This window comes from Cololabis saira, chromosome 7 (assembly GCF_033807715.1).
Source record: "Cololabis saira isolate AMF1-May2022 chromosome 7, fColSai1.1, whole genome shotgun sequence".
NCBI lineage: Eukaryota > Metazoa > Chordata > Actinopteri > Beloniformes > Belonidae > Cololabis > Cololabis saira.
The window spans coordinates 33,643,350-33,664,412 of record NC_084593.1 but is presented as its reverse complement, the minus strand read 5'-3'; the positions used below and the strand labels follow the sequence as shown (position 1 = coordinate 33,664,412).

General features: G+C 39.3%; 1 protein-coding gene across 6 annotated transcripts in view; it reads left to right on the top strand.

The window, feature by feature from the left end:
- diaph2 (diaphanous-related formin 2) overlaps window positions 1–21,063 on the top strand; it is a 372,049-nt gene that overhangs the window by 80,572 nt on the left and 270,414 nt on the right. For all 6 annotated transcript variants that reach the window (XM_061725705.1, XM_061725706.1, XM_061725707.1 and 3 more), the window contains one exon: window positions 19,715–19,854. In XM_061725705.1, the coding sequence (XP_061581689.1) occupies window positions 19,715–19,854 (140 nt within the window). The remainder of the gene's footprint in view (window positions 1–19,714; window positions 19,855–21,063) is intronic.

Here is a 21,063-nt window from a genome sequence, read left to right as displayed (position 1 = left end):
TAATGTCTGCTCATTTGTTCTCCCAAGCCAGATTTGGGGGAAGACGGATATACACATGCTTTTCGTAAGAGCTCATACTCATTGAAAATGATGTGGAAGCTTTAATAATGCATAAGAGTTGAAGCTGGAAAGGTGGAAAGGCATTGATTTATACCCACAGGTTTCCTGGGATTTTTATAGGATTGGCTAAATGTCATTACACTGCAGGTGGGGAGGTGATGAACTGTAATATACTTTGATGTGGAGGGGTGTGTGTCTCCTGTCATTGGCTTATAAACCGGAACACTATGACAACTCTCAAAAGAACTACTACCCTCCCACCACCTGTCATCTTTTTTACTGCAGACGATACACACAAGCCAACATGCTCATTTAAATCTGAATGTGCGCAAGTGCAAAAACATACAAATAGATGTTCACACATGCAGACACATACACAATTGTCACTTATGGAGAAGAGGGGTGAAGTAAAATAAAATACGCTCTGGAAGGGCTATGATTGTTTGCGGAACTGTTTTCTTCATGATGTTTAGTGCAGACAGTTTGTGAGTTCATATGATAAATAGCTACGAGTAAAAGCTTAAATCTTATACATCCTTTCACATGTCTGGAAGTATTGATTTTGTCCAAACATACAGTATAGCTGAGTATGGGCGATGAAACTGATTGATCTCTCTTATTAATGTGGAGGCATTTGAGGGTAACATTGTAACTATTCTGGCATAAAAATCAATGGCTTACAAAATGAGTTTTTAAGTTCTGTCAGCTTTAATCAAGATGCATGAAAACATTCATTTTACATTTAACAGGCTTGAGCCTTCGTGTCGCAGTTTAACTAAGGAGCACTTGCTCTTCTTCGGCTTCTTAAGTGAGGTACTCCCACTGCTAAAAAAATGAATACTTGGTGTAACCTTACAGTTAAAGGACTTTTTTTTTTAAACTGTACATTGTCTTTATTTTTTTGTGGTGCAGAATATTTGTCAGGTGAATGGATGCGTTAGTGGCTAAATATGCTTTTCCAATATCTAAGTGAGACCAGTATGACATATGTTTAGTAAGGGCTGGGTGAAAAGTCTATGTTAAAGTTCATGTTGTCTTTTTGTTTTGTTGGTTATATATGATTTTTTTTCTTTCTCTTTGTTTGGTGTAATTTCCTTAGCTACATAGATAACATCAGGCTCTGTGAACTTGCTTTTACTAAGTGTGACATGCAGCGCAGATCGCTAGATTCACGTCATGTGGACACCACTCCACGTCTCTCCACTTTCAAACAAGTTTTTCTTTTTTCTTATGTCAGTCTCAAAGCCTATTTTGCTGGTTGTTGCCATCATTAAATTAATTTATTCTAATGTCATCCAGTGTTAAAAAGCTATTAATTCTACCTGCTGTTCCTCTAATCTCAAATGAGCAAATCTGTCCTTGTTTCCTATCAACAAACAACTGCAGTGGATTCACCTTAAAGGTCAAGTCTGGTTCTCTAATTAATTGGCTTCGATGATTCTGATAATGTTGCCAGGGCAGCGATCTTGCTGAGAGCAACATTAATATTCTCTCACTTGTTTGTGTGCTATTGTTTCATTTTATTTATGTATTCATATTTTGGTGCTGGTTGCCATTGTCATCACATTAAAAGAGAGTCCAAACTGAAGAGCTCCAAAGTATAGTTGTAAGTTCATTGTTGGGGTGTGGGCGTCTCTGTTCAGCAGTCCAGGTGCCTTCTCAGGGAGCCGCTTGGGAAGCAGCATTCGCTCATGTTGGCACTGAGCCCTAACCTTGGGAAATAGAGTTAAGCTCTTTCAGATCATGGGGATTCAGGAAGTCTTCATTAAAAATGCCAAATGTCTTAGAGTTGAAACATAAAGGGCAGAGAAGGGATGTCATTGTCCTTGACTCTTGATTGAGGTTTCCGCTTTATAATACATTTCTTCAGCTTCTTAAATCCTCTTGCTTGTTGTATAGTGATAGCTTTTTTGCTAAAGCACACATCGACTTTACCACTATTACAATTTTTAGAGAGGCTTAAGGGGGTTCACACTCCAGTGCCCATGTGCATTTGTTGTATTTTACCAAACAGGACCAATTGTGTGCGTTTACAATGCGATAAACCTCATTATTTCTGCCCACTAAACAGTTGTGCATTATCTGAAATGGTTTATGGAGCTTATACAGGGCCAATTTAACACAGCGCTTGGTTCCATTGTCTGTCTATGAATGTGATGCTTGTCTTAGCCTGACTGAGCTAATGTTACTCCTGCTTAGAATGAGGATGCTTTCCTCCTGTAGAGTCTTTGTATTTAGGTGATTAAACCCCAGGGATTTTACGTCCATGGTGGGACATTATTGCCGTCACTGGTGCATAGCAAGTTGAGTGCACCTTATTGCATGTTAATCATCAAGTCTTGCACTTGCACATGTTTGGAGGATATTTTCTCCAGAAAGTCAGACACAGAGCTATAGTCTTTGTCGGGAAACAAATATATGTGTATATATATTTATTTTAATTTTTTTTTTGTGCACCTAGCTTTGTAAATGGATAAGTCAAATACATTTATTGCTTAATTTAAGGTTAAATATGGATAGAAAAGTGAAAATAGATACAGCTCAGCAGTGAAAATAGCTGCTTTGAGTCCCTTGTCTGAGCTTGTGAATGTTGAGTGGTGACAAATTGATTTTGGTATTGGTTTAGAGTGAAGTCAAAACAGAAATGTGATCTGTTGTAATACGAAAGCTGCATTATACCTTGTGATCATAATATCCACACCAACTGTAGTACTGATGTTTTTTTCATAGATGTAGAATTAGATTTGATAATCTAGTGTCCCTATTCACATCTCCGCTGACAGCGTATCTTGTATTCTTGTTTATCTCTGTGCTCTGCTACCACTGTTCCTCCAAACAAAAATTCCATTATTGTGACAACTCTCTGAGGTGTTTGTAGATGCAGTGACAGGCAAGTCATATTCACTCAACACATTTCTCTTGAAACCTAATCTCCAGCATGGCCTTGTTCACCCACGGATAGGCAGATAGTGGGGAAAAAGGGTGCTGATACACTTGCTGTCACCAGTTCTACTTGGGATACGTCTTCTCTCATTATTGATTCTGTGCTTTGGTTTTATACTGTCTCTCTATGGCCCATGAAGGATAAAGTTCAAGCAGGGTTATGTTACTAAGGAGGCCATGATTGTGTCAGAAACTGGTCTGTGAATGCAGCTAGTGTTAGCTCAAACTGGTCTTGCTTCACACAGAGCCACCTCTGAAGTTTGATGACTTTGAGGCTGGTTAATATTTGTGTTTTCATGGGCATGGACACTCATGTTATTCGACTATTCTTCTAGCAAGTGCAAGAGTTAAAGGGCATGGTCATCCATTGTAAATCCTCTTCCATTTCCTCTCTGTTTCCTCATCGGTCTGTTTTTCTTACTGCGTATGCACTTTGTTACCCTTTGGGCCAGGATCCTGAGCAGTACAGTACTTTTAGTTTTGAAAGTTTTTTTCTTTCTTTTTTTATGTGGTATCTCGGTAGATTTTTTTTTTTTTCATTTCCTTATTGTCATCCTCCAGCAACCTAGAATGATGTGTGCTTGCAAAAATTATAAAATCTTGTTCCTCTCATGAGGCAAATTTAGATTACTAATTTTCTGGACAAATTATACATCTTTTAACTTGGCTGGCTGGCTTGCTGGCTGGCAGAGAATAGCCCACTGAGCAGAAGTGTGAGCAATCTCTCCCTTCTCATCATTCCTTGGAGGAGGTGTATCAGTTTGTAGAAGCTAGTGGGGGCGGTGTAAACGGACAGAGTTATGGTTAGCTAAACCAAATGGAATGAGATGAAACGCTGAGCAATTCTGGGGAAAGTAATATGTTCATGTTCTATTACACACTGGTATGAATCTAAGTCAGATACCAGCAGGCCCTGCTACTCATCTGGAATGTTTTGTTGAGCAGCTGCTGCTTGAGTCTTGCAAGGAACACCACTGGGAAACAAACAACTACCACTGTCGCCTTGCACGCTACAAAATCAAGACATGAACGGAGTAATAAATGATGTAAGACGTCTGGAAGGTGTGTACAAATGAACATACATGTTCTTATGCATATGTCTGATTGGATGGACCTTTTTCTTCGTGAAGCTATGCGATACCGTAATATGAAAATCTACAAATTACCACCCTTTAAAGAGGCAATAGGTTTATCTGCAAAAAAACCCAAAAAGCCTTACATGACACACATGTTTGCACACAGGAATATAAATGCACATGTGCAGAAGGGATTTCTTAATGCTTCTGCTTTGATGCTGCCATGCCGGAGCAGCCTATGTGTTACTAAATCCTATTCTTAAGAGTGTTACACCCCCCACGTCTGAGAGGCCCTTGGCATTGGCTGAGAACACACACAGGAGCACACAAAGGCACATAGACAAACACAATCTGCGTGCCTGATGCAATGTTCAGTCAGTTGAGCAAACAAACACATTAGGGTACATGAAACAGCACTGCAGTGTGTCTGTTCTTATTAGTAAAACTATGCTTGAATACTTGGCTGTGAATCTTCATGGACCTCCTACCATATACAGCAGTATATCTTGAACAACCTAGGTTTTATTGGATTGTTTTCGTTGAGCTTGTATGTATATTCCTTCTTTCTGTGTATTTTTATTCCTTTTCCTATGGCTCTTTGAAGAGCTCCGTGACACCAGGAGATCTCATACCAAAGGCCTTTTTACTTCTATGCTTTTGAGCAAGAAAGATGAGGATTGGGGAGACAGAGGTATGAAGGTACAGGAAGGGATGAAGGAAAGCAGTGGCCCCATGAGGCACCTGGAGCTGCACTGTTACAGAAAAATATACTGTGTGCATCTAAATTCTGCTGGTCAGCCTTTGGCAAAGTCTGCTATGTTTGCTGTGTACGGACCCTGTGTGAAAAATCAGCTTTATCCTTGGAATGAAGTCCAATCTTTTAGACCATTACATATCAACGTAGCTTTTTGAATTCGTAAGAAAAGAGCAAATAGAAGCTGTCGATATTTGGAGGGAATATGTATTCTGCATACGGCTGGCAAGAATATCATCTTTTTCTGATCTCCATGTGTGAACTGTGCCGCTGAGCAATTCACATTCCTTTTTTTACAGCCTCACTTGCATTATCATGACTTCCAGGCAAAACAGAAATCTCATGGCACAGAACCTTTAGACTTTGATATTTTCAATAGCCTCCCCTGTCCTAATACCATGGTAACCCCTTATTGGTGGAGTGTAATTTGAATAAACCAAAGGAACCCACACTCTCCGTTTGTCCTGTTATATTTTGCCATAAAACATACTTCAGGCAGTTTCTTCAACCATATTATTCCTGTGTGACCTGCTTTAGTCAACACATGGGACTCTGGAGATAGAGCGAAGACATACAGCATATGTCATGTCATTACCAAGTTTTACTCCCGGGTTTAGTAGTTCATTGCAGAGGTCAACTTGTCTGACTGCTTGGCTTTAATTGCCATGGGTAAATTTTCCCAAGGTGTTTTTAGTCCCTTTGATATTCCCAATGGTCCTTCCGCAACCGTCATCCCAAAGGGTGGCCAATGGAGGCGAATTGTTGTGCTGAGTAGAGACGCAAAGCCATTCCATATTCATCCATCTGTTGATGGCTGTTCTCAAGATAGTCTGATATTCTTACAAGAGATCTAAATGAGAGACCAGTGGATTCAACTCAGTGTTTGCTGAACAAATCAAGAGACAAAAGGAAAGTTTTTAAATATTACACTTAAAGAAACAATAACAAAACTTCCAAATCCTCTTTTATTACTTTAAACTATGTTACCTGCTTTTGCATTTTGGTAGTGAATAGAGAATGGGGAGGGATGGCAGCGCACTAAGCAGTCAAGCAGGAGTCCTGCTCTTTGATGAATGTCTCTATCTGCAGGCATTAGGTGTTCTATTTTTCATAGCAGGTCCTTTGGCCATGCTGAGAAGAGTTTGCACCTCACGTGCGCATTCGTGCAGGACGCCACAATCCTCAGAGATAGTGACTAAACCATGCCTACTGTCTCGGGGTGAGAGTGGCTGCTACCAGCATAGCTGAAAGGTCACACCTGTCAATGATCGGTGCGTTGGTGGGCTGGGGGTTGAGAAGAAAAGGATGCCAGCGCTGTAGTGGCCTTTACTTAAATGGTAAAGCTTCTTAATGTCTCTAATAGCTCAACTTTTAAGACACATTCAGATACACCCACTTACACACAAGAATACAGTGTTTTTGACTCTGTCTATATGGGAAAGTATTATTTATGTTGTGGGACTGCAACATATACTTGGCAATACTAGAATGAACATGTCATATTAAACCTTGTCATTATTTATTAAAAAAAACTAGACTATAATCCAGAAGCACTATGTGAAAAACTGAGTACATTTTCTACTTGTCTCTGTGGACATACTAACACTTTTGCATGTCTTACAACGCTGTGGCCAGTGTGTCATTGCACTCATGCCAGAGTACAGCTTGTGCTATCTAGAATGTATATGTAAAAAAACATAATACTTGTCTGGCTGCATTTTACACACATGAGAAATCTAATTAATTCATCCAAGGTCAAACATTCTGTTCTTTGTTTGACGGAATATCAATGCGTTAAATGGTTCTGCTACTAATATTGATGTAGTTCAACACTATCAAAGTTTAATTATTTCTTTAATCAACTCTTTGTTTATGGATTGGCCATTGTTCACTTACTTGTAAAATAATTTCTCATAGAGCTTTAATTGTTTTTTTTTCTTATTATATGCAACTTTTTCTAGTGAGTTGGTGCTGTTTAGTACAAGTGAGTTCAGTGAGAAGGTCATCTGCGTGACCTTCTGATACACTGGCTATCCATTTCTTTCAATGAGTTATGTTTGATGGGTTGTAGTGGTTTAATATTATTCCTACCAAAAAAAAAAACAAAAAAAAACCCCATCTTACCGAAGCCTTGGAGGCCACTTTTAGATTTTCCGTGTTATACTGCACTGTTGACATTTACCAATGATCCTGGTGCATGGGAGGCACCACTGCACCTCGCCATCAGCTAGGCAGCATGCCACGGCTGGGGCATCGGCCTCAATTCAACAGTCAAATTAATCTTGCTTTGTTGGAGTAGTCAAGCCCAACCTAGAAGGGAGTTGGTTTAGCTGTTACTCTGCTGATGTAAGTGCTTTCTCTTGAGTTTGGAGGCTTTATTTATGGACTGTTAAGATCTCTCCATCTGTTATTAGCTGGAGTCTGGACACGGACGCTTTGATGAATAGGTATTTCTACTGACTTTGGATAGGCTTCAGCTTCTCAATGGAAACAAAGTCATTCTGTGGACATCAGAAGAAACTGTTTTTGTTTCCTGAGCTCTTAGTGTACATATATAGAGTCATGTTCGATTTGAAGAAGGGTTACAGCAGCTTTTTTCAGCTGTATCTTACTTCGCTCTTCTCCATATCTTTAAACCTTCAGCTTAATATTTTACTATCAAAATGCAAACAAGACACATACAATAACAAAAATGGTTACATTCCTACTCAGGAAATGATCGCCAGTCACTATTCAAATTTTGGTAAAGGAACCGTGACATAAGATATCACACAGAAAAAAACCCTCACCATCGACTTTCTAGTAAATTTGAGCAGTTTCTTTGGCTTGTAGCTGCTCACATTTCACAAAGTTAATTCTCACCGCCCTCCTTACACGTATGCAGTGTTCCCCTCACAGCTCACCTCTCCCGCCCTTATCTGCTAGATGTTCTGTCTGTGTGATGAGGAGATGATCTCTGAGTGCAGGTTTTTGACGGGAAGATATTCCACATATCTATATCTTGTTTTTCTTCTGATGGGCTCGCACCAGACAATTTGAAATCCTATTTATCTAGCTAACAGGGGAGAGGAGAGGAAATCTATCCGTGGTTATTAAAGACAAGACAACGCCAATGCAGATATGAGGAGATCAAAGCTGACTGTTCTGGAAATAACTGAATCCTACACACCCAACCCACTGCCTGGTTTAAGGAAATGTACAGCGTTCTCCTTATTTACCAGTTCAGTCGCGTGTATTTATACACAAGCAAATTCTGGTGTGTTTACTTGATCAGAATCCCTTCAAAATTTGAGCACAAGTACTGCAAATACAAACATAAACACAGTTACAAACACACTTGCATACCCCCCATTCTGCTTCTGGCAAGGCCATCACCATTCCCCCGGAGGACTGCCATTGTCATAAATCACGCTTGTCACCTTCATCACAATCCGTCTACAGAACTTGTGTAGGGATTGGACATCATTAATGTCTGCGCCAATTCATTTTTTACCCGAGCCTGGTTTTTGGCGTCGCTCTCTCTGCCTCTAGTCCCCACTTTTTTCTTTTTTTTTGCACATTCTGTACAGGTTGTAAATAATGATGGAAAAGATGATTACTTTTTGGTTTAGTATATTGTACTGGTACGAGTTGAAACTATTTCAGAAACAGGGACATGTGGATTAAGATGGATACACCAATCTCAATTTGCCAGACATAGATATTAAGACGTGTAAAATAAAGTATACTCTTATTCAAAGTTAGATAGCCTTGCCAGCATTATGGAATTATGATGTTAGTGTGTTGCCTTTGTTGTGTTTTACAAAGGCTCTATAGATGTGCACCAACATGGTCTTCTCTACTAATACAGCAGAATACTATGACCTTGGGTCATGCAAGGGATGGGGTCACGACTGTGGCGCCCATTGGTAGTAGAAGCATGGTGTCAAGGCCATACCAGCTGGGCTTTATTAACCTCACACAGAGGCACCAGCAGTCTGACAAACTTAACTGCAAGAGGTAAGGGAGTAAGGGAGGATAAAGAAAAAAAGGAGAAAAACAAACCCAAAATGTATCTGCAGTGTTGCACGCTCATCAGCAGGTCATATAAGCCACACGCTTAAATCATAGATTTGAAATTTATTTTTACATTTATTTATTTTATATTTATTTTAATAAGTTGTGTTATAATGTTTTAAGACAGTGGCAAGAAAGGGGTATACATAGTAAGGAAATGAACAGACAAGTGTTTTTTATATATCTATCAATATAAATATATACACGTATGTATGTATGTATGTATGTATGTATGTATATATATATATATATATATATATATATATATATATATAAACCAAAAGTTTGGGCACACTTCCCCATTTTGAATGTGAATGTGTGTCCAAACTTTTGGTCTGTACTGCATATCTGTACTTGATGCCTCGATCCATCTATTATTTTGGCTTATGAACCTTTCAGATTTAGATCATATGCTGGGGAAATTAATTCATGTAATGTCCTTTCTCATTAGCACTTTTAATCAAATTGTAATGCTACCAGCCTTCACAGTTAGTGCATCTTAAAAATGGTGAGACCCCTTCTGTAGCTGAGTTCTGCTCATCATTTGTATCTGTATTGTCTACACACATAATCCGCAACTTCTTAGTCAACGAAAGTTATTTGAAGTGTTTTTTATTGCTGCAACTTGGATTGTTATGCAGCCGAATCACCGGGGAAACAACTGTGAAAAGAACGTGGACCTCTTGGCCCATTGTGTGTTTGCCCTATGTATGATTTATTAAGGTTAGTCCTTCATCGAGAAGGTCGGTGAGGACGAACGAGTGAGCACACAAAACAGGACATGCATTAAAGACCAGTCAGTGCACTTGCTCATATATTTGTTACCCCCCCCCACACAAAAAAAAGAAAGAAAGAGAAAACCCACACCCACCCATCTTCAGACCTTTTCTGTACTTGTTCTTCAAACTTTTTGTCAGTAGTTGCAGCTCTTGGCTTCATATCCAATCTCCCAGTGCTGGTAACAAGGGAGCTGAGTACATAGTTCATTAGGCCTTCACAATGCAATCAATGCAGCAGAGACCACAGTGAAACCCTAAATTAGATCCTGTGTGACTTTACCTCCTTAACAGCTCACTTGTTAACCCCCTCTGCTGCAGCAGTGTGTGTATATGAAGGGAAAAAAACAAGTGCTAAGACTACTCATGCCTTTCTGGTTTTCTTCTGTCTGTATTGCTTGTAACTGTCTTTGAAACATGACCACTGTCTTGACATTATCTATTATAAAAACAAGTAATCTGTGCCGTTCTGGAGCGTTTGGGACTAGCCGTGGGTCGGTACGAGAATCTCGGTAGACGCACACAAGCTCACTCGTTACTTGTACTCTCCAACACGAGCCAGTAAGCAGTTTACAAATATGTAGTGAGCTAGAGCAGTTTTACACATTGGTGGAAAGGAAACGGGTATCGAGATCGGATCAGCTAAATAATAATACACTTGCAGGTTGGCTGGCTGTCTACATCTGTGCTGTGCACAACGTCAGGAAATCCCTGCACTCTCATATCTGAAATGAGACATTGGAGAGAAAAAAAAAAAAAAAAAAACTACAAACATGGAAATAGGGGGACAAATTTTCTTATATTGGTTTTGAACCTTTGAATTTTTCAAAACGTGTTTCAAGTCCTGTGATAGCGGTAACCGGCCTGTGCCTATTTAGGACAGAAACAAGCAGCATAATGACCTTGAGATCGCTGATGAGTACTTAGAGTGTGCGGCATTATCATGAGAGCAGTCTGAATTAGCCACTGCAGTTTTAGGTTGAGTTAATGGAGAGAAAAAAAATCCATAGCTCTTTTTAATGATCTTAATGTTGGTGGTTGAACTCAGAAACCTGTCCTTTAGGTGTCTTTCATACCCTTTTTACATCTTGTCTTACATACAGGCATTTGATTTTAGTGGGAGAACTGTTGTAAATGATAGTGAAAATGCAAAAAATATTTTTGCAGATACTGCATTGACCAAAATATAAAGCTAAGGTTTTTATAGGTCTTATATTTGTGATGCTTAAGCATATCACAGCATATCAACCTGATCAGTCTGATTTCATACCAGCCAGGTTATTAAATCCATAAAATGGAACCACTTTCTGAAGAAAAATAAAAAACATAAATGAAACTCAAGATAAAAGTCCATGTATGGCTAGTAGCAGCAATCATACCCCACAATGACATTAAAAGCCTCTAAACTTTGCACGAGTAGCTCTGATCAAAGTAAAGCCTTATTTGAGATACGTTTGTTTTTACTTCACCAAAAAAGAAACCAATATCAATCAGTTATGATTACTGAGGTAACAAATGTACACACATACATCTAAATAATTTTAAGAGACAGAGGGGGATATTTATGAGAAATCATGCTGCTTCTTTTTTTAAAATTGAAAATACATTTCTGCTTAAGTCCAAACTTCTCTCTGTGGTTAGCGTGTTACCAATTTATTCCCTCTACTTTGCTCCTTCCCTTCTACCTGACTTTGAGCACGCTGGCTGACATCTGCTCCTATCTTTATAGAAGTGTCATTGAAATTCAGTGCAGACATGAATCCTGCAAAGCACAGGGAGAAGTGCTTCAGGGAATATTCTGCTTCACACACAAACAGAACCTCAGAATCGTACACGTACGGGCACATGCTTAAAAAGTACAGCCACACATGTCCCCTGCCCCCACACACACCTTCACACTTGTGTTCACGTTTCATTCAACAAACAAGAGCACAGATGCACAAATTGCTGAAAATGTAGGTTTTAAGTTTTACAATATTCCCTCTTATCCAACATTATTTAAATTTGTCTTTACTGACCTTAGGTTTAATATAATAAGCTGAATGGAATTAAAATAGAAAAAGAAAAAGGAGGATTATGATTATTTTTAATGGTTTAGGACATTGTGTGTGGATGTGGCTGTTTACTTGCACTGCAAGTGTCTCTAGCCTGGGGATGTGAACGTTGCTACAGCGCAGTTTAAGAGAATCAATAGGGCCGAGGCCAAAATTTGGCCCAGAGTGGTCTCAAAAACCAAAGCATGAGATCATATCAGAGCGCCAAAACTACTGGACCCATTTCCAAGGCCACAGGCAGATTTGTGTTCGCTTGTCAAGAAACTTGAAAAACCCATGAGCACTGCTCCATTTTTCCATTTTTGAGTCTTTCCTCACATAATTTGTCCTCATTATTTCAATAGTATGTATGTCCTTTTCGAGACTTGTGGCCCATAGAGCCGGTGTTTATCTCCGGTTTCTGTAGCGCAAACGAACAGGTGGTAACCATGGTAACCACCTCCAGGATAGGACGCTGGTCTATCGCTGGATACTTCCCCTAGCAAAGCTAGGTACCCATTGATACACCTGGGTGAAGTGATTATTTCAATACTTAACCTTAAAATAGTAGATACATATCTCTACAGTGGAATACAGACATGTATAGAAAAACCTCACTTCTCTGTAACTTAGTAGGGTCAGGACATAGAATACCCTTAAATTGTAACATACAGGCTGCAACAAGCGTACTAAAGCTAATGGTGTAAGGCAACACTGGTGCTGCTGTTTTGCATGTTCCAGGTGTCTTCCTGCTCCAACTCACCCTCACATAAATTACTGTTTTTCCACAGACTTGTACCGACCTTGATGACAAACTGATGACGATCATTAATTTGAATGAAGTGTGTTGATGCATTGAGACATCTAAAAACACGCAGGACAGCTGCACCCTGGGACCAGGATTGCCTACCCCTGTTGTTTGGGGTAGTTTTGTCGATGGCTGTGGTTTTAATGGTTGACATTCACCTATTATTGAATTCAATGGTGACATCAATTTATTCACAAAAGACAGCAACAGCACGGACTCAGCACATATAAAAGGGAATTATCCAATACTTTGAATTCTTTCTTGAATATCTTTTTGCTAGTTCAGTGAAGTAGTTTGGTTTTTTACACATAATATTTATGTTAGAGGTTTTTCTTTAGAGTTTCAATTTGAAACTTTGGCGTTGATGTACATTTTTCCTTATCAGTACTTTTTTATGAGGTTTTGTGACGACGATCATTTGGGGAAACACTTTCTTACTGTTTGAAATACTAATGATGACTTATAGCAGGTCATCTTGCAGCGAGATTAAAGCCGAGGGAGTCTGCAGTGTCTGTTGTTCCTCTCTTACCCTGTTCGTGTCTGGTGCAAGGCCAGGAGGGCAGAGATGTTGGCTGTGTGTGTGTTTTCTCCAGCTTGAACCTTCAGCTGTGGGTCAAGCTGAAAGGTAGAAGTGTGAAAAATAAAAGGAATGACAAGATCCACTGAAAAGGGAGGAACACAATCACCGTTGTAGTTACTCTGGTAAAGGTCAGGATTGGTGTTACAAACAAGTCCATGTTGAGCTGACTTAAGCTTGTTCTTGCGGGGTTTGAATGGTAAAAATATTTGATTAAAAGTGCAATAAAAATAAACAGTTGTCTTTATTATAGCTAAAGCAGTCTGTTACCAACCAAGTGCCTTATTTGAGCATTTTTAATTTTTACACTAAATGTTTTTTCCTTTTAAAAGTTGTGTCTTGCATCATGAAAACTAAGCTGCTAAATAGACTTTTCTTTCTGATGCAACCTCCTGCGAAAGTTTAATTGTGTTCTCCTGTCATTGATGTGATGGAATACATTTCTGATTTTTGTTCATAATTGCCTTTAGTGTGCTGATGTCTAAAGTTACATCAGCACACTTGTTCTTTCATTACTACATGACATCTGGATGCAATGTTTCAAATGCATTTGAAACAAAACCCCTTTCTGGAACAAAATAAAATTCCTTCATAAGTTATAGTTTTGAATCAACGAATCCCACTTTGTTCAGAGTTTTTATACCCAACCTTTTTCATGCGTGCACACTCCCACTTTGTGATAGTTGTGACGAGTTGATCTTCCTCGGGACCATAGGTATCAGCACACACGAAAACACGCCTCGATGCCTCGACCACGGCCGAGTATTTGTTAATAAGCGACCCAGCGGTGTTATTTTCAACCAGCTAAAGCCTTGTTGTTTTCTTTCTTCAGTTTGCCGCTCTGTTGTGTTGAGGTTGTCTCATTTAGGCGCAAGCTATTATGTTGCTCCTCTTTGCTTTTTTGGAGAGTGTTGTAGCTCTAATTGTGTCTGTTATCAGCAAGTTGTAGTTTCACAGACATCGGAGAATAAAGCTGTCTGTAGATTTTCCTTTCTTACCACAAAAGTTAGAAGATAGCAGAAGAAGAAGAAAGAAAAAAAACATGGGTAAAAAGGCCCCTGGTGTGTACAGATAAATGCAAATGTCTTTTTATTTGTCATCCACGGCTGAAAAACACCTCACTGTGGATAGAGTGAGAGACAGAAAGGAAGAACGAATGAATTAAGGAAGAGGTAAAAAGGCTGAATGGTAGATGGATTAGGAGCAAAAGAGATGAAATTCTTTGCCACATGGTCTAGTGGGAAATCCCCTACTGTGCTGGGAGCCCTGTGCCCCGGCGTCTACAGTAGATGAAATGTCTTATCTGCCGGCTGCAGAACTCTGTCCTTTAAAGGGGGGGCTCGGGAAAACTCATTGTCCAGCCAAGCAGCATCTCAACTGATCCGTGTTCCCGTTGACCTTTACCGCCACTGCCGTCACAGTCACATGTCAGACTTTAGATTGTATGATTGCTCATGTTTATATTGTAACATCTATCTACAACTAAGGTGTCATTGTGAACCTTATTCCTTCCACAGTTTATTTGAAAGTTTTCTGTTATAGCTCTTATTTGTCGAAAGGGAAACTCGTGACATTTGGTCCCAACTGTCTGTGTTGTGTCTGTTACCCATTCTCGTTGTATCTTTTCCATCAACTTATCTATCGGTCCGTAATGAACAGGAAATTAAGTTATAACACAGCTATTAAGCTGCTTGATATGCTCTAATTGCAAAGATTCTATCTTTATTATTTTTTTGTTGAACAGTGGGGTGCTCTAGTAATTTTCATTAATTACACAAAGAAGCGCTAATTACGTTTTTCCAGTAATTTATAACTTTCTGTCTGGTTCTTTTGAAGACCAAACATCTTAATCTGATTAGATTCATTACAATTCAAGAGCAGTATGAACTTATAACTTCTGTTCACTTTTATGTTTCCAGATTAGTAAGTACTTTGAGAAATTCAAAAATTCAAACAAACAGAGATCTTTCTTCCTACAGTTTATTTGCATTGTGTGTGTTCTCCTAATAAAGCTTACTCATCCACTCTAACATCTGTGATTGTTTGAATGCCGTGCGTTCTTACAGCAAATATGTAATTCCAATAGCAGTGTTGTCATCATTTAATTGTAAAGGAAGCACGTAACTTATAACATGGGAAGAGCATTGGACACACATTGTTTTGAAGAATATTTTTGTTCGTTTGCATTCGTCTAAATGATAGATGGGTGATGCAGGCTGAACTGAAGGAATGTGGCTGGTCAAGCTCCAGTATCTCCCAGCTCCAGCTTCCAGGCCAGACAGGCTACCGCTTGTGCGGTTTTGCAGTAAGCTGACAAAAGAAACTGAATAATGCATCTATCAGTCTGTCTGAGTGGGCTGAGCAATGGGCACTGAAGAAGGTGCCAGCTAGTTACAGGCTCATTACAGGTGAAGATGACATGTGGTGGTGCAGCTGCCTTGGCATTGTCGTCTTGGCTTTTCCCTCGGTAGACGGCTCGGCACTCTCGCTCCCGATGGCATACAGAAAGGGAGACTGAGGTGATAGAGGAGAAGGGAAATGATCCTCAATGCTCCCCTAACCCCCAAAAATGAAATTGACAGGCTTCACTGAAGTTATTGCTTCCAGCACTATTTTCTTTTCAGGAAATACTGTTATCGACAAATAAGGGGATTCAATAAGCGCCAGGAGATGAGGCTCAAGGCTGCAGCCGCAAGGCTGTGCCTGTTGTTGAGACTGCAGCGACTACTGATGGCCTGTCTCCGCACCCAGCCGCCGGCCGCCCGTCCCACCCCAAATTCTCCTTTTTGTTTCTTTTATTATTTTCCTACTTTTTCCTCACAGTACACCCTGTGCCCTTTGACCTTTTACATTTTACTACTTCACTACGAACTTCACACATTTCTCTTCATCCCTCAGTAAAATAAGAAAAAAGAACGCTTATTATTTAAAGGTCTGCCCCTCGTGTTCCTCAGCCCTGTTCACTGCTGCCAGGATGGCGGTGTAATGTTGATATTATTACAAAGCATTGTATTGATTTGCTCCAGGGTCAGGAAAAAGCAGTTTATGGTCATTGTCTTTGGTTTCCAGAGGTCAGAACATGTGATGAAACCAGAGCTCCAGCTTTTCTGGACATAGTGGTATGCTTGCTGGGAATTACTGAGATGTAAGGAGATAAATAAGTAGTGTTGGATTTGATTCTCACTGGCCATTACTGATGAAGAACTACTCTGAAACTGTAGTCACCCAATCAGCCAGATCCAAAAAGCGGATTTCAGTAACTCAATCTGCATTTTTACTTTTTAAATGGTCCTTTTTTGCTACTGGATACATCATTCTTCTTTTTTCCCCCCCTTTTAGTCAGGATTTATGTAAATTTTTGGAACTGTGGGGCCTTAAAGCTTTATTAGTGTCATAATATCAGACAGACACCAAACGACTGTCTCGGTATTTTGGCAGTGGTGCGGTGTGATTTTTGGCACAATTAGACAGAAACATAATATACAGATATAAATAACATTCATTTTGGCAAAGGTAAGCCGTCAACCATTTATGGTACTGAATGTTGATATACTGCAAATAAAACAATGAATCGTGATTAAAATGTCACTAATAAGTATATTCCCTCCGCTCTTAAGAAACTCAGTGCATCTTGGGAAGACGGTTAATGAGGCTCAGTACTTGTGGTGTGGGAAAACACGTCGCAGAGCTCAAGCACATTTGAATCTGCATTCTTAAAAAAGCAAGTCGCATGGCATCACTTACTCACTTGTAAGGGATGCAGTCCTATATGACATATGTAGGAAGCATCGTTGCATACCCAAGAGATTTTATTTTTGAAAGACATTATTAGTAGCATCAACTTAAATATTTGAACTCAAACTGCCCATAAACGTGGTAAAATTTACATGGAAACTGCCAAACTCTACCAGGCAGAATGTTGGGGTTATATTAATTCCATGATTAATAATTTGGTTGCACTACATATAATCCTTACACACACCCACCTGTAACATCTGTACATTATAATGACATCTGTATTGTGATGGTTTCAAACAAATAAACATAGATCAATGCAACATTTAAGGTTATTATGATTTTGAATTCTTACTTAAACAAGTAAAGTGCAATCACCAAAGCTTTGACATATCGCTCCTCCAGCATTTGCCCAAAACAGTGTTTTTGCTTTTGTTGTTGTCTGGTTGACTGAAGTCAGCAGAGTTTTATCAAAACTCTAGTCCTAATAGACACATCAAAAATGATTTTGGGATATAACTGCTTAAATGTTGCAAACTGTCATATTTTCATGACACATTCAGTTTATTACATCAGTTTCCAACCTCGCTCAGCCGGGGGAATGAAGTACAGATTATTCCATTTTTTCTTTTGCTCTTTTAAGTTACCTTTTTATTGACTGTATACTGATGCCATGTTCCCTGCATTATTGGATCTGATCCATGTGATGTACTGCCCTAATCAGCTGTTTAAATGGCCCGGGTCCCTGCTCTTTGCCAGGTCTTTGTCCAGGAGCATTGGCTGTGTGGGATAATGAACACTGTGGCTTCAGGCTTTCCTCCCAATGGGGTATTATCCCTCTTGGTTGAGCCACAATGCAACTACTAAAAGTGTTTTAAATTAATGAGCACATTCATGCAATATGCCAGCAAAGGGAATCTTTTAACCAGCCAACGGTCCAGTTATAAAAAAGGCATGCTTAATGTATTTGCCAATTTCATGTTTTCTTGTCTGTCTGATTTTTACATTTTCCTTTATTCATTTTTTTTCTTCTTTTATGTGAATTGTGAATAATTAAGGTAAAGTACCATTCTTGAATGTACCAGCACACATAGATTTTTTTACATCAGTATCTGTATATTATTGTCAGACAATTTGACAGTGGAAAGTAAGGATATTTATTAATTAATTAATTTTATTCCAGCTTCCTCCTGTCCAGGGTTGTGGGGTACAGCCCGGACAGATATCCTGTGCATTACATTGCTGCAGAGAACAAATTAACAACCGCAAAATGTTCACAATAACACATGTGTTCTTTTAAGAATCATCAAACAATCAAACGTGCATGTTTTTGGACTCAGGGACGATAACGTGCCCAGAGCATACTGACACCGGGGGAGAACATGCACGGTTCCTGCTGGGATTCAAATCAAAATCCCTTCTTCTGTGTGACAACAAAGCTCACACCACCCCACTGTGCTGTCTCAGAACAAATAATAATGATAATAATAATACTAATGAAATATTTTCTTTGTGTAACAGAATAATGGTGGTATTAAATTGCTTCTTTCCGGAATGGTATTTTTTGCACTCGCATAGCCAGTAACATGAGGTACTAAGCTGCATGTGGCTATATTTATACGCAGTGATTATTGAATATTATAATAGGCTTTGGTACAGATCATTTTGGCAATTTTGAAGAAAATGGTTTCACATCACCATTTATCAAATATTACAGTTTGATGTCATTATTTGGCCAATCAAATTATGAGCTCAGCTTACATGAAAACAAGAATATTATCTGTAGCTTGCTATTTCAATATATCTCTCTCTCTTTTTTTTTTTTTTAAATGGAGGCCAAGAAAAAGAAAAAAAAAAACAACAACAGTTCATTCATGATGACTGAGCATTGCCGCAGAGCAGCAGGCTTCTCTTTTCTCCAGATAAATGAGCGAGCTTATTACTTTCCAAACTGCCTATTAGCACAGTTCACTTTGTGGGGAAGCGGCAATCTAGGGACGAACCCAGTAGTGTTGCTTTTTTGCCAAGGAGTCTGGGTAAGGCTTGTGTGATGCAGACTCTGCTACATACTTGCTTGGCTCCATACTCCGTTCACCAGAAATGTTGGTCATTTACACAATACAATCCAGTAATTACCACATATACACAGCTTTCGCAGTGACAGTGTCATAAATCAATTTCCATTCAAAACAACTCTTCTTTTTTTTTCTTGGTTGATTGCTGGTCTGTTTGCTCATAACGTTAGCGCAACGATGAATAAACTTTGAGAGTGACGATGGAATCAAACTAAAGCTCACTGTATACTCACTCTTAGTTTTATGGTGCGCTTGGAGAGTAAGTGTAAATGTTATCCTGTGGAGCTGAAAGTGATGCCGACAGTAGATAGTCACATTGTGTGAGCATTAGTGTAGCAACATATCCCGGCGGAGATTAAACACAGGAATCCATTTACTTATAGCAGGAGCTGCTGCAGATAGCATGTGGAAACTTCATTTGGCTCTCTGACTGCGGCGCATCAATTGGCCCGTGCTTGAGTTATCTAAAATGCTGCAGTCAAACTTACTTTCAACAGCCATCGACTCGTACGACTTCTTATTAAGTCTTTTTCTATTAATAATGCAATTGTTTCAGTTTGATTAAATGTTAGATAAGATGTAGCTTTCCTCTAAATTCCACTTATTCAGACATACGCAGCATTTCCATCCATTCATCAACGTTCTAAAATCACTTCATCAAATTCAGGGAGTCCATCCCTGTATGAGGATGTTGTTGCTGTAAATCATTTATTAGTGTCTGTCGGTGGCACACCAGTCATGTTTTATTACATTACTGAAGGTGATGAGGTTATGGTTCAGTCTGGCGATCTAATCATTGTCCTAACGATTGTTGTTTGCAGGGCGGACTAAGGAACAGCAAGCATGAGTGTACACTTTCATCACAAGAATATGTCCATGAACTGCGATCGGGCATCACAGATGAAAAACTGCTCAACTGCCTGGAATCCCTTCGAGTGTCTCTCACCAGTAACCCTGTCAGGTCAGTAACTGAGGCTTTTTTCATCTCTCACTGGTGGTAGTTTTTTTTAGTGATATTTGAAAATTCTGTATCTTTTTGGATCTTTTTTTCCTTTCTTTCACTGACTAACTCAGCGGTGTCAATTCCAGTCCTGGAGGGCCAGTGTCCTGCATGTTTTACATGTCTCCTTGCACCAACACCTCATTCGAATCAATGGATCGTCATCAGCTTCTCAAGTCTGCGCAAGTCTGTCAATGACACAGTCATTTATATCAGGCAGGGTAAAATCCAAAACAGGCAGGACAACTGCCCTCGAGGACTGGAACGGTGTAACGAATGTGTACTCATTTGTTAGTGCCCTCACAAGTCATTAGAGCCCTTAATAGTGAATCAGTTAAAATCCAATACCTTATACCTGTGTTACTTTAGAACTTGATGGATATGACAGACGGAAATATGACAAGAAAAGACTTATAATTAATTTTACAAGGATATTGTAAGATAAGTTACAATAAAGGTACATCCTGTCTGATCATACCATCCACTGCCTTTTGAGCAGCCGTGAGCCCCTAGGAAAGAAGTCTCTAGAGGAATGCTTGAGTGAAAGAAAAACATCAAACAGCAGATTCAGATTTGCTCGAATGCTCATTGACAAGCCAAAGACTTCTTGGGAGAATGTGTCTTTGACTGATAAGAAACTGAAGCTTTTTGGCCCGACACGTCAGCTCCATGTCAAAGAAAAGAACACCATATTGAGGTTCGGTTATGTTTTGAGGGCTTCTTTCCACCGTCTGGCAGGAGGAGGCTGTGAATCTGTGCATGGGCAAATTAAGTCTTTCGATAATTGAAGCATCTTGGAGTGAAACCTACTGCCCAGTGTGAATAAGCTCAGAATCAATCACGGTGCTCCAAAACACCGATGACCTGGCGCTGAGTCAAAACAACGCTGATCTTACTCTGATCTATGGAACGATCAAAGCGTAAAGTCAACAACACATTCTTAAAGGAAAAGGCTGGACCTACAATAGTGTAGCTTTAAGGTACATGTTTTCATTCAAAAATCTATAATATGATTAACAATAAAGGAGAAACAACCATCCACAAATATTTAGCATTTTCTTTCTTTGTTTCCATTTTCATTACTTAACTTTTGCTGCTTTATCGCATCTTCTACTTCTTATTCTATGTAGGATGTTATCAATATTTGTGACATTATGAGCTGCATAGATA